Raw genomic sequence first — 15,225 nt, 5'->3', positions numbered from 1 at the left:
TGGCCTTACTTCCTAGCACCCTCAAAAGCAGGGTCCCAACGAGGGACAGGATGGACCCAGGGCAAGCAACGATGAGACTAGGCCCTGCTAGGGCTAGGAAAGACTAATCTGGCCTGAGCGCTGTAGTCTGAGATCGAGGTGACCCCCGGAGAGCAATTCTATAAGCTTAATGCGTCTCTTGCTATGTCCTTACAAAATGATTTTTTTTTTTGCTTTTTGGGTCACACCCAGCAATGCACAGGGGTTATTCCTGGCTCATGCACTCAGGAATTACTCCTGGCGGTGCTCAGGGGACCATATGGGATGCTGGGATTTGAACCCGGGTCGGCTGCGTGCAAGGCAAACGCCCTACCCGCTGTGCTATCACTCCAGCCCCACAAAATGATTTATAATATGAATACTTATATGTTAGTCGGACAAAGAGAGGGGAAACACACCCATGGGGCGGATGTCCTACTGAGGGAGATTCTGTCCTAGTGAAAGCATCCCCTAAGGGATAGAACTTTACCCCCTATGGATTGTAACCACACCTACGCATGAGCCCCGGGCCCGTGGCATCCGGAGTGGATGTGGGGGATTTAAGGTAGCTGTATGAGGGGGCTGGGGGCGAGTTAGAGAGGAGCAGAGGGAGAGAATGAGGTAGGATGGGGGAGGAAGAAGCAGGAGGAGAATCAGAGGAGAATGGAGAAAGAAGTTTGGAATAAACTGTGGTGAGATCAACCATCTTGGCTCTGTCCCTTCCCTTGCCCGCAGTTCTCTTTTTATTTTTGTGTTTTTTACACACTATGAGAAGAAAGAAAACTCCCCTTGACAGATAGATGATCATTTTTCAGATCATCTTGATGGTCTTTTCTTCCTTTGGAATGTAGAAAAGTAAACTTTATCATAATGTTGGTCCCAGCTCTTCTGTAGGCACACAGGAGCTTCCATTCACATCGAAACTGTGGCGATCCCCAACTATTTGGTGGTGATGTACAGACTCCACAAATAACTGACAGAAGCAAACTTTCAACACAGAATTCAAATATTTAATGACAAATTAGAGCTAGCTGTAATAGTGAATCATAGAGCAGGTGTTACTCATCTTTGAGAGAAACAAAAATTGTACTTGACATCTTAGGGAAGAATTAATAACTGTACAATAGATATCAGCAGTGTTGTAATCCTAAAAATTAAAAGCAAAACCTATCCTTATTACCCTGTAGGCAGGGCAATCTGTAAATACTCTTACATAAATTCACAACCTTTGTTAGCCACAAAAGTAGTATTAAGACAGATTTCACTGTAATTTTAAGTCTAACACAGAAACTTTTTTCCCCCTCAGCTTAAAAAAAAAAGTTAACTACTGATCTTGTTACATTTTACAAATACATTCTTTAATATGAAACATTAACCTGAATAATTGTATACTCTCTGTACACAGATATCTAATACTAGTGAAGAATACTAAGCTACATTCCAAGAGGTGATAACACTGGGAAGTTTCTTCTCTTTACACATTGTCAAAACAAGAAACTCTTCACAAAAATAGTGTCCCAAAAACTCATAATGAAAAGCAGAAATGAAACAAGCAGAAAAGAAAAGCTTTTCTAGCGAGTTCAACCAAATTGGTCCCAAGTACGTGAATCATTCCAGCAATTTTCTCTAGACTAGGTTGCACTAATATTTAGTACTGCAGCCTCTTCTACAAAAGAATAGAACTTCATGGTGTCATCACAAGGCCTCAGCAAGAGGCCAGGAGGCAGAGAAGGGACAGGGGCCGCTATTCTAGCCTCTCTGGGGGCAATGTGGTAGGCAGGACGCCACACAGGGACGTCGAGGGTATGATTGGAAGCAAACCAATACAGAAGGTGAACAGAGATTCCAATAACGTGTGTAGGAAATTTCAAAGGGGTAGATGGTGAGGACAGAGGGTAAGATGTAAAATACTTGTTTCTGAGGCAGCAATCACAGCTCTACTAGGGTGGAAGAATCTCAGGTTTCACAGTCTGCTTATGACCTCATTGTCTGTTACTTCAGAAGCATCTTTGCAAATACTGTTGTTTGAGAGTTGGTATTAACGTTTACATTTTGAGTTTGGCCAATTGTCAAGGGGGTTTAGATTTACCCTTTCAATTATTTATCTCTGAAGATTTAGCCCAATTTGGGAAGTGTTGTATGTTCTGAACTAAAATCTATGAGCAGAACCATTTGGACTATTATTTTTGGCTTTTCTTAGATATCATAAGTGCTTCTAATGGGTAGCAACCTCTTTGCATATTTTAATTTTTAAAACACCAAAAATAAAATTACAGAATCTGATAGTAAACTCATATGGCTTACCATATTTATATATACATATATATATTTACAGTTTGCTAGAACTGAAACATTTAATCAAGAGGATTCAAAAATACGTCTCCAGCACAGTCAATCTCTCTTTTGTTTGACATCTATTACTTTCCTTATTGATATTCCAACTTTCTCTCTCTATCTCTCTCTCTAAAATGCTTTATCAGGAGAACTTAAATTATTCAAACAATCCTATCAATAATATTGCAATGTAAGAGGCTACAAATTGAGCCTACTGAGCTCATAGGTTCAGCAGGCTCAAAGGCTAGGAAGGAACAAGAAGGGGTTTGCAGATTCAAGAAGCCTAAAAACCAACGCACTGCTATGGGAGCTGAGAATGAGGCTGGGCTATGCAGTTTGCTTACTTGTTTAATGAAGACAGAATTCAACTTCCATGGTCAGCTTCCAACCCTCTAAGAAACAAAACTCCCCAGTTACTATGTACCTTGCACTATCATAAATAATAGAAAATTGGGAGGTGTGTGTGGGGGGCCAACTTGCACTGCCCTCGGGGCAGCCTGAAGACTTCTGGACTGAACCCCCTTCATGTTCTCTCAAGCGAGTTGCAATCACTCTGAAATGCAATGTGTCCAGAAACCTACACTGAAATGATATTAAATAGGGAGCAATCACAATATTGAACTCTACAAAATCCAGATGCGAAGGCCTCTGCCCAAGACAGTGGTGAGGGTGTCTTTAAAATAGACAGAACTTGGTGAAGAGAAAAGAAAAATGACTTAAAGTGTCATCTACGTTCACCCTGTCATTTCCACAGACGCTTATCTGCACAAATCAATTCTTGATAAAAATCCAAGTTCTTTTCAATGCCAGCTCCTGTAATTTGGGACAATCACTAGAGACACATCCGTGAATGCACAGCTTTTCCTCAGGGCTTTAATCTCAAATTTTTATCCTTCATATGATAATTCCAAATAATCAGTCTTTAAACAAGGAGCGGAAATATTTAAACTAGTTCAGAAAGTAGATTTCTATCTGTGATTTTGATTTGTTTTTCTAACTGCTGATGAGGGCTCATGCAAAAGATTACTAGAGAAGGAGCAGAGTCTAAGACTGCTGTTTCCCCTGATAAATCTTATTGTTCTCCATAACATCTAGAATCTTCTCCTTCAAATTAAGACTAGGGAGGACACAGAGACCAATTGCTATTTTACTTTATTTCCATCCAGGAGCAAAAATATCTGATGTCACCATATTGAACTGCCTTCCTGCTTAATATCAGGACAAAAGCTTAGGTTGCCAGTTTAGACTCATCTCAGTATATCATTTGGTCCAAGTTTCTAGCTAAACAAAGAAACAAACTGACAAATAAAAACAGTGAAAAACTTAATATAAACACATACACACAGTGCGGTGAGTGTGGGCGATGGGGAACCCAAAATGAAGCTGATGCTTTTTGCAGCATTTCTTCGCAAGATCATCAGGGAAATGTATAAACATAATAATCTTTTTTTTCATATTAACATCTAAAAAGGGAAACAAAAAAAAACCCAAATGTCCATATACTAGAATAAAAGCAAGCGGAGGTCTGGGATTCTTGTAAAAACTGCGACACAAACTCTTCCACTTCTTGTAAGAGGTTCACCACAGTCGGCTGTTTCTCAACATTTGTGCTTCATGGCAAGCTACGGAAAGAGAGAGGGATGAGAAAAGGAAGATGTTAATAATAGTGGGAGGGATCCCCTGTGCCAGTCTCCTCCCCATAGCCATGATGAGAAGCAGGAGTCTATTTGCTATTGGACTAAATTTGTGACATTCTTGAAAAATAGTCCATTAACCCTTTCATTTTACTCTTGACAGTAATTGTGCTGGTGTTGGAGCTCAGGTGGAGAAATGCTATATGTGATGCCCTCATCCCACTGGAGGGACACATGGAGACATCAATGACTAGGAACAATGTCCAGCTCACATAACAATGTCCAGCTCACTTGAACGATGTCCAAGTCACCCATATGAGCTGTGGGAGCTGGGCACAGGCCCCTGGTTGACTAGTCACTAGTAACACCAAACTTGCACAAAGGCAAGTCTTCATTGGCATCATACATTATTACAAAGCACCAACTGCAAAGAAATAATTGTCAACAATATATGCAAAACCCTGTATGGATGTTCAACCAAGTCCAGAGCACATGACAATTAAACTGTGTTAGGAGCTAGGGCTAAAAAAAAAAAAAAAAGAAGAAAAAGAAGAAGAAAGAAAAACCAAAAATCCAAATCTTGATATAGTCCTCCTCCACAGAAATGTGCTTTATTGAAATGTTACAGCTATTTATAAATGAGAACACCAAATACCAATCAATAGCTTCCCAAACCCAGCTTGAGTTCTTGATGATATAATTAAGAAAATGCACACAACTGTGGGACATAAAATTAAATCTGATTTGTCTTTTTTTTTAGCTAGATCCTTCCCATGGAATCTTTGTGGGGGATGTGAACCAGCAGGCAGAGCTGATGCTGAATTGCAACTCTTCATATGATATGACATTAGGGACAATCCCTGAGGTCAAGGCTGGGAGTGACTTGGGAAAGGGGGCAGAATTCTGAGATCCAGAATTTCTTTGACAAAAGAGCAGATGATTCTCAAAGGCAATCACTTTGTAAATGCCCTGCCATCTGCATCATAATCAGGTTCTTGACCTTTGAACAATTATCAAGAGGCATTCCCTGATTCCACATTTTGGTTCTTGCATCATCCTAGAAGAAGTCAGTGATCTATTTCTCCAAGGAGTACTGACTCAAAGCCACCACCGTGGGCCACCTATGAAAGCAGCACCATATAAGTCTCCTAACCAGTGTACTAGACCAGGCTGACACATGATAGAGAGGGGACCTATGAATTTAGCCCTCATGTTGCTGGGTTAATCTCTGCATGAGAAACCTCATATGAAATCACTCTACGTGCTTCTACCTGACGAAACCAGCTAAAGAGAAGATCTCCATAGATCTCCGTACTCTTCAGTGTTTCATGAAGATCTGGTCAGTTGTTAGTCTAAGTGAAACCCTGAATAAACCAAGGGATCCATGATAAATTATTGACTGGTTTCCCTTGTCTAGATAGAGGAGGGGATGGTTACAACTCCAGATCTGAACTTATTTATAACCTAGGAAACATGGTGGGTAGAAATGCAAAACCAAGGTCTTTCTTAAGTCTGTTCCCTCCCTAGCTTTTCTGTAATTCTCTGTTGCATGGTGTCTACTTCTCGCCCAGTGTCTAGTGTCAACCATTATTTAGCAATGTGAACCACCATATCAGCACAGTCTTTTAATGTTGATGTGTGTGATGAATACCAACCATAAACGTTCGATTGGTGTTGCTGTCCTGAGCATTTAACTGAGCATTTAACCTCCAATAAATTGCTGTGTGCCAACCCTGTTGCTCAAACCAGATCCGGCTTCCTACAACACTCTGGAATAAAATCGAGGACCTTGTGGGGCTGAGGCCAGCTCTGCTTTGCAGCAGTGCAACTAGATTGGGCATTTGCTACTTGAGGTATTTTTTTGAGAGGGTGGCATCATTTTCACGTTTACTATTTTAAAAAATTGTCCTGGGAGCTAGAAGATGCAGAATGTGAAAATAAAGATGGCAGAGTATAAAGAACACCAAATTAAAGTGGGGGGAGTGGTAGGGGGATACCCCTATGCCTGTTATAAATTTGCTATGCGACTTAGGCTCAAAGGCCAAACCTACTCTGTTCTTCAAATTATCATTTCTATAAATATACACTTATCATTTTGTACTCAAATGCTTCTGGATCAATTCAGAAGGTTGCGATCTTGTCAAAGTGGGGTTTAAATTTTCCCTTTCAATTTTTGTCTTCTTAATATTTCATATAAAACTTTGAATTCTGTGTAACCTATCCCACTTAAATAATAACAGTAATAACAACAATGATGATGCCAATATCATTACTTAGATTAGTAAGATTATTGTTTTGGTTTTAGGCCATGAACAAGAGTGCTCAGAGGACTTACTCCTAGCTCTGTGCTCAGGGATCACCCCAGTATGTGATGCCAGGGACTGAATTTGAATCAGCTGTTGCAAGGCAAGTGCCTTAACCCATGTACTATCTATCTAGCTCTTAGGGCAATTCTTTAAGAGGCCTGGCCACTTGAGGACTTTTGGCTCAGAGATTCAGAGAAAGCAGGTGACTGTTGTGGAGATAGAGACAGCCATTCCCTGCAGAGAGAAAGGCCACATGCCTCTCCCATCCCCAGAGATGTAGGTTCATGTGAAATGGAGCAATTCCCATTTCTTTCTGCACAAATGTCATCAGAGCATGCCTAGGTGTGGGTAGGCACAGCTGTCTGCTGCCTCCCCGCTGCACACTTTGCTCTGCTGTGCTTTTGGAGTGCAGGGTGAGGGAAGCGAGCAGTCTGTGCTGAGGCTGAGCTACATTTTCCTAAGGGTTGAGACCTTGCCAAGCCCAGAGCTCAGGAAGGAACCACGCCTCCTCCAGGCTGAGGGGAACTGGGGAGAGGGAGGAACAAGGCTGTTTTCCATCTGCTCTGGGCAGAAAAGCACCCGTGGATCTTGGTTGGGGTCACGGGAAGGTGACCCATTCACTAACAAGCCCGGGTCAATGGCAAGGGTCCAGGGAAAAGTCAATAAGGCAAAAAAAGCCCCTTCTACTATGCATCTGGAAAGGTGAGACATGATCTCCCTCGAACTCACATGCCCTGATCCAACCCACAACTGTGGAGGGACTGTCACCAAGAATTGCCCTTCTCTGCTCTCTTATGCGTACCACAGCTAATGTGCAAACACAGCCCACTCCTTATGAGTCAACACAGGCTATTGGGCTGGGCGGGGTGGGGTGTTTGGAAGGTCTGAGCACTGGACAGCGTGGAACTCTGCCCACCGGCACACCTGGTGCATAGAGTGACATTTTCATGGTCAACCCACATCAGAGGTTGGAATCAGGAGTCTCGACCCTTGAGAAAAGAGCTACGACCCCTTACCTAAAGAAGCTCATCTCCTCTGTTGGGCTGCTGCCAGTACTGGTGATTCATAAGCACACATCCCAATTTTAGAAAAGCACAACTCTGGCAGTTGCAGTATTCTCTTTTTTCTCTCAAATACTCTAACAGATACCAACAGCCTCATTCCTCCACACAGGATATCCCCAGCCTTCTCGCCCGACCCTGGCTTAGTGGATCTCTCCTGAAAACTGGTGGAGGCAGAGCCTGGTGGTGGTCAACCCTTGGCTGTTAGGGGGCTGATAAGCAGTAGGGCAGGTTCATCAGAAATGGTTTTAATTGGGGGGCTGGAGCTATAGCACAGTGGGTAGGGCATTTGCCTTGCATGCGGCCGACCCAGGCTCGATTCCCAGCATCCCATATGGTCCCCTGAGCACCACCAGGAGTGGTTCCTGAGTGCAGAGCCAGGAGTAACCCCTGTGTGTCACCAGGTGTGACCCAAAAAGCAAAAAAAAAAAAAAAAAAGAAATGGTTTTAATGGAAATCATTATATGAATATAGGTATAAATATGCCAGATACTGGGTTAACTCAATTGTATCACATCCTACAAAGCATCTCACATCCCATTATTAACAGTGATGAAGAAACTGAAGCTCAAAGAAATTAAGCACTTACCCAAGGTCATTCAGAGGGTAAGTTTAAAAAAAGTGTTAACTGTTCTACAATATTGTCTTCCCAGGACCTAGCGAATGTGTGCACAATATCAGGGAAACGAGGTAACCAGAGCCAAGAAGTCCGGCCATCTGGTTAGATTATATCCAACCCAGTGTTGCCTGACCTCCTCTGAGGGGGACGCCTACACCGATGACCTCCAGGTATTGTCTACTTCACCTTAGGAAGAGTGATTTTACAGACTTCCTTGGTAACTTGGCTCATGGTTTACTCATTAGGCTCCACTCTTGTTTTCACAGAATTTTATCAGTGCTCTATTCTGTGAGATGAAGGCATGAGGGAGAGCTGCTTGCACAATCACACTTCCCAGACCTGAAGACAATGGAAAGATCACTTCCTTTGGTCTTCTCTTTCCAAATCAACCTGTGAACGTTTCTCCAGATTCCTGGCTTTCCCCTCCTCGTTTCACCCAGCAAGCTTTGCTGCTGTTGGAATGAATGAAGCTGGGCCTGGAATTTTAGCACCTCTCTCTCACCATGATCTTTGGACCACGAAGGCTGGTGGAGGAGGACGGAAGAACGGAGGCTTAGATCTGAGTTCCCTCTCACAACCATGGCAGGCAAGGCTCTGGCTTCCAATAGGGCTGCCTTTCTCACACAACCCCTGTCAATGCTTCTCCAGGGAACCCCTGAAGGAAACCCCCACAGCCGCAGTGCAATGAACTCGTGTGAGACAGATTTGTGCAGAGGGAATGCAGGAAGGGAAGGCAGGAAGCATTTCCTCAAATAGAATCGGGATCAGGCTTGGCTCAACTGGAAGATATTCCTCCTTACATTTCAGGTTGTCACTTCTTGTTTCCTTAGCAGAAGCATGTTTTTCTGTTGGAGAAAATTAATTTTTTCCCCAAAGGTCACCTGGAAAACATATCTGAAACACCAGAACCGGAGTCTGAGGTGCCAACCGTTATCAGCAGATGTCATTTCTGTAAACCTAAATTTGAATCACCATCCAGAAAAAGAATTGCCCTTTGATGGGAAGCACAAGAACTGGAATAAATTCTCTTTATTTCCTGACCCAGAGGGCTCTCTTGCCTTTGGTTTGCACCCATCCCAGTGAGCTGGCTGCCAATGACATACCCCTTCCCCGCTTCTCCGTGTGTGTGGGGGGGGAGGGGAGCTTCTTAGTGCATGTGTGTGGGTGTGCGTGTGCCCATGTGTGTGGCTTGAGCCAGGCTGTGTGAGACTAGCTATCCTGTGGGTTTGGAAGCAGGAGGGCAGGAGGGAACCGGGTAAGCAGCTATCCACTGGTTAGGTCGGCCTGAGAGACCCACAACTAGCAGAGGGGTGCTAGACCTGAGGACCAGAGCTTGTTTTGGGGGGGAGGGCAAGAACACAGCATGCCAGGCTCCAGACAGGGACATTGTGGGAGAAGTCAGCAGACTTCAGTGGCTTCTCCCAAGCATTTTGCTTAGTGGGAAGGGGTGCCCTGAGACCTGACATCCCCTGCCTCTTCATCCTGTGCCCCGAAACCTGAGCATTAAACCTGAATCCTCACTTCCCAAAATGCCAAGCAAGGGCAGTGACACTGATCCAGGCATCAGAAAAGGAGATGGCCCAAGAGACAGCTACAACGAAAACTCTCACGACTACGTAGGTAGCAGATGAGCATTGAACGAAGGGATGGGTGGAGCTGGAGGTGGGGGAGAAAATAAAAGGAAAAGAAAACGCCTTAAATGAGTATTGGCTCTTAGGGAAAACATAGCAACACAGTGTTCCTCTGCCCTCAAACACCCTCACAGCCCAGGCTGAGCCCTCAACCTACCTTATGCGCAGTTTCTGCAAACTGCTGCGCGCTGTTCTTCATGTCTTCCGTCTTCTCCTCAGCTCGGCCTAACCGCTCCCCACGCTCATTCAAGGCCTGGCTGGCTTTCTGGACGGCGCTGGTCACGCTGTCAGCTGCCGAGTGCAGGATGCTGTTTCCTGTAGGAAGATACCCGGAGCGTGAGCAGTGAACTTTATTTCCTGCAGCAACAGACCCCTTCCAGGGGTGTCCACCCTGTTAGGACCAGACAGGTTGAGACCTACAGAGAGGCCTTGAGTGAGCAGGAAACAAGTCATCAGATCTTCGGACGGGGTCAGACAGATTGATGGAGGAAGAAGACATGTGGGAAGCCGAAGCCTGGGCAGACACTCAAGGCTTCCCTCCAACACCCGTCACCCATGAGATACTCATTTCCGTCCTACTTGTATTCTGTCACATGAGGCTTAAGAGCCAGGGCCATCTTTTATGTAGGCCGAGGGACGTAAAGGCAAATGGAAATCCTGTCAAGGATTTAGGCAAGCTCAGGGAAACTTAGCTGTATCATATATGTGTTTTCTTTTGATTTGAGATTCACACATCATCACATCACACACACACGCACACACACACAGAGCAGGGGATACAAAATTTTTCCAGCTATAACTAAGGTGGGCTGGAGCGATAACACAGTGGGTAGGGCTTTCGCACTGCACGTGGCCGACCCGGGCTCGATTCTGAGAGTATCTCGCCCGCACCGCAGAGCCTGGCAAGCTACCTGTGGTGTATTCAATATGCTAAAACAGTAACATCAAGTCTCACAATGGAGACATTACTGGTGCCCGCTCCAGCAAATCGGTGAGCAACGGGATGACAGTGATACAGTGATAACTCCAGGTAGTTCTCCCAACTCATCCCTTCCTAAATGTGTGAATGTGTGGCTCAATATTTCCAACTATGCAGAAGACATGCGAGCTTCCAGCCTTGAATGCTGAGTACAGTAGGTCCTTCAGTAATGTCATATTGCTCAATGTACTTCCACTGTGACATTGATGAAAAAAAGAAATCTTGGCCTCAAATGACATGAAGGGGAACTAAGACTTATTTTATGTAAAATAATGGGCCTCCACATTACACATAGACACCAGCAGAAAACAGTGAGAGAAATCAGCCATAGAAAAAACTTCATGCTTCTACATTCATAACTGATGCTACAGAGACAGTTTCAAATGATTACATATCCCTGACCTTCTCCCTTTCAGGTCTGGGAAACAGAATTCAATAGTGAAGGCCTGGCAGAGGCAGAGATACTGAGCAGCTTTGCGTCTTTGAGTATGTTTATTATATCACTAAACTTTCTACCTGGGATGGATGGATACATCTAACACTGCTTTTATTTTTTATAATTAAAAAAAATTTTTTTGGGTCATACCCGGTGATGTGCAGGGGCCATTCCTGGCTCTGCACTCAGGAATTACTCCTGGCGGTACTTGGGGACCATATAGGATGCTGGGAATCGAACCCAGGTCGGCTGCATGCAAGGCAAATGCCCTACCCTCTCTCTCTGCTATCACTCCAGCCCTAACACTGCTTTTAATAGGAAGGTAATTTCCACTAGTCTTCGAAGGCTTCCTAATTTCTCTTCTGTGGGTACAGCTACGGTTTTGGGAAAAGAAGCCTAGGCAAAGAAAGAGCATGGCCTAGAGGAAGTACTTTGTAAATTGTTCTCCAGTTTTCTTCTTTAGGAGCAGAATTCAAGGACTCTCATGATGCACTAAGGGAAAGCGACTGAGACTAATTTATTATTTACTTGGGTGCATCACACACACAGGAACCAAGATAACCAGCACATGTGACCAGAGCCCAGAGCAGAGGAGGCACTGGGAAAACCTGGTTGAACACAAAGTTGGAAAGGAAAGTTTATGTCTTCTAAGCAGAGTTGTGAGGAGACATTTCAGTCCTTGTTTGCTTTTTTACATCATATATCTATCTTATGCTAGGATGAATCCTATCACCACTGCCTACAGTTTTTTAATCATAGAGGATCATCACAATTATTGTGCCAGTTGTCATAGAAGTTACTAGAAGACTGAGATTAATAAAAATTAAGTGGCATATGATGACAAATGATGACAATACTATGGTAGGGACATGGCTAGCTGTGGAATCTGGTTTTCAATAGTTTTAATTCTGTACCTTCTCTCTTTGTAGATATAATGTTGGTTGTGGAAGTTAATCACTTTGGCATCATCAAAGCGGGCTATGTTTCTCTTCCCTTCACATCTTTGTATTTGATGTTACCTCCTTTTGGAACTCTGATTCACATTTTAACCTTCCTATTTGGTCCTAAGTGCTTCCATTCACTTCACACCCAATTATTGAGAAACTTGTCTGTCCACACACTCTTCTCCAAATTTCCCTGCCCCCAATAGGCATATGACCTTGTGTCCATTTAAATGATGCCTTTTATTTGCCTGCATGTAATTGATGGAGACATAATGTGAGCTCCTTGAAGGCAGGGACTGTGCTATTCTCACTATATTCCCAAACCAAGGCACACACAGACACAATAAATTGTTGATTAATTTAGGGGAAGGAAGTATGAATCATCCCTCTGACTTCATGCTGGTTTAGTCAAGGGATGGTTACATAACTGATACTGTCACATAGTCTACTTGGGTCCTGAAAATGTAAACATACCAAATGGCCATAGCACAGCAGGTAGGGTGTTTGCCTTGCACGTGGCCGACCCAGGTTCAATTCCTCAGTCCCTCTCAGAGACCCCGGCAAGCTACCAAGAGTATCGCGCCCAAATGGCAGAGCCTGGCAAGCTACTCATGGCGTATTCAGTATGCCAAAAACAGTAACAACAAGTCTCACAATGGAGACGTTACTGGTGCCCGCTCGAGCAAATTGATGAGCAATGGGATGACAGTGATAGTGATATCATCTAATGAATGTGTTGGGAGTCCTGTCAATTCATTAAATCAACAACAAAATGCAAAAAGGGCAATATTTTTGCCATAGCAAAAGAATTTAAAAAAATGTCATTAGCCTTAAAATAAACTTTACGATAAAATAACAAGTTAAAAAAGTGAAATCCTGGGGCTGGAGAGATAGCACAGCGGGTAGGGCGTTTGCCTTGCACGCGGCCGACCCGGGTTCAAATCCCAGCATCCCATATGGTCCCCTGAGCACGGCCAGGGGTAATTCCTGAGTGCAGAGCCAGGAGTAACCCCTGTGCATCGCCAGGTGTGACCCAAAAAGCCAAAAAAAAAAAAAAGTGAAATCCAATGCAAATATAACAGTTGTTTAATGTTTAACTACATTCTTGGCAATTAATAAAGTCTGCTCATCATAATCATATGTGAAGGACATTTCACTAGCTCCATTTTCAGCAGAGAGACGTTTATCAAGCCGTTATGGATCACACAGCATGCAGATCACAGAACTGAGTTTTGAAGCCAGGAAATTGAGCTCCAGATGAATGTCTCTTACATATTGCATTACATTGGCTCTCAGTGGGAATTTTCTTGTATTGAGATTAATGACACAGTTTATATTAACTGCATGGAATGAGAGCTTCAGTATAGTCATTCCTAATGCACTTAATAGAATGAGGGTACAAAACAGGAAGCATTGTTATTATTCTAAGTTAAAACATTTACTATAGATAATTTAGAATATATGTTACTATAAGAGATAATAAAATAATGAACTATTCAATTGGTTAGAAAAAAAACATTATATATATGTGCAAATATTACTAAAATGAAATGTACCATATACACATGCATATTATCTTAGAGAACATGGTTGAGATCATACTATTATATTTTTTCTATATTGTGAACATTTACATACGCCATAGAAATTTCCTTGAAACCACTGTTTATAATGGCTGAATGGTACCATTGTGACATTGAATTATTCAACAATTTCTCTTTCAGATATCTAGTGTATTTTAAAGCTATATCTTTGTAAATGAGGTCATAATTATCATCTTACACTTATACACACACATGCACAAGTGGGTGCATGTACACACACACACACACACACACACACACACACACAAAGAGACTCTTTGGTGACCTATCTGATAGTTCCTAGAAATAAAACTGCTACTTCAAAGTCCACACACATTTTTAAGGGCTGTGATGCATGCTGAAATTGCCTTCCTGAGAGATTCATTGAGAGCATTCAAAAGTATCCATTAAGTGCAAATTATGTGCCAAACACTGACATACTGACACACTTGGCAGAGTGCCTTTAACTGGGTAATTTAAATTCTCTAATCTCCCATTTTCTTATCTGTAAAATGAGGCTTATGCCACCTGCATCCTGCCAGGTTACTTCTGTGGCAATGAAGACAAAGATGCATATAGACCAGAAATTGTGTTTGTCCCTCTGTCTCCCTAGGACCTCATCTGCTCTCCAAGAATTTTGGACACATGGCACAATCACACCCACCCCAAATTGCATTTTTTCCTTTCTCCTCTTCTGTCTTGGGACTCGGTATTCTGAGGCCCAAAGGAGACAGTTTTCAGACCCCTCTGTTTGTCCTGTGTGTAGTGCAACTTAGTGTTATTGCTCAGAGAAGGAGTCAAACACATACTCATGAAGCCAATTCATGCTTTGTAAATAGGCTGCCTCATTCAGAAGTTGGAACCAACCATATTGTGCTGAGCTAAATCTGGAAAGAAAACAGTCTCCTGAGGCAGCCATAACAGTAATTCTCTCTAAATAGACAGGACGCAGATTAATACCCAAATTTATTCAAGCAGTCTGAGAAGAGGCTATCAACCATAGCAAATAAAGTCAACTACCTTTTGAATGATAGTCTCTGGAGAGTAGAGCAGGGACCGGTCTTTACTTCCCTGATGTTGCATTTGCATCATTTCCACTTAATATGGCTTTTTAAATATATGCTGGCATCTTTTATGTTTAGTGATTTAGAAGAGTTTATGGAGAGAACAACTTGAGATCATTACAACATTATACCCAAACACTATTTGAAATGCAGTTAAAAGAAATTTAAATGTATAGAAAATGAGAGGGGAAAGAATCGGGTCTATTGAAATGTGATGATAGAAGGCAAAAAAGAAAAAAAATTTCTAAAAACAGAAAACACACCACAGCTTAAATATCACCATAATTTATTTAGATTGTCCTAGACCTCAGGGATTCATGTTGGTAGGCAAAAGTCCCAATTCGAGAGTTAATATGAGACAATTTACATGGAGTTGCCAGGAGGTACTTCTCATATTAAGTATATGTATGACTACTCAAAATTTCAAAATACTTATTTTCTTTGAAAATAAAAAGATATCAGGAGAAATAATCTAAAGAGTAACTGTCCAATAACTACATACTCTGTGCAGAGAAAATATGTCCATCTCAGAACACTTAAAAATATTTTATCTGTTAATAGATCTTGGACTACATATATGCCACGATCTAACCAATTAAGAATTTATTATATAATA

General features: G+C 42.5%; 1 protein-coding gene across 1 annotated transcript in view; it reads right to left on the bottom strand.

Annotated features, from left to right (window-relative positions):
* Window positions 1-1,006: 1,006 nt before the first annotated feature.
* The window catches only part of STXBP6 (syntaxin binding protein 6), a 268,614-nt gene continuing 254,395 nt past the window's right edge, over window positions 1,007-15,225 (bottom strand). Inside the window, exons 5-6 of the mRNA XM_055130512.1 lie at window positions 9,761-9,918; window positions 1,007-3,974 (exon numbers count right to left, since the gene is read on the bottom strand). Coding sequence (XP_054986487.1) covers window positions 3,951-3,974; window positions 9,761-9,918 — 182 coding nt within the window. The 3' untranslated portion in view covers window positions 1,007-3,950. The remainder of the gene's footprint in view (window positions 3,975-9,760; window positions 9,919-15,225) is intronic.

The sequence above is a fragment of the Sorex araneus genome, chromosome 3 (genome assembly GCF_027595985.1).
Source record: "Sorex araneus isolate mSorAra2 chromosome 3, mSorAra2.pri, whole genome shotgun sequence".
Lineage (NCBI taxonomy): Eukaryota > Metazoa > Chordata > Mammalia > Eulipotyphla > Soricidae > Sorex > Sorex araneus.
Note: the sequence above shows the minus strand (reverse complement) of the source record. Positions and strands in the feature narration are given on the sequence as shown.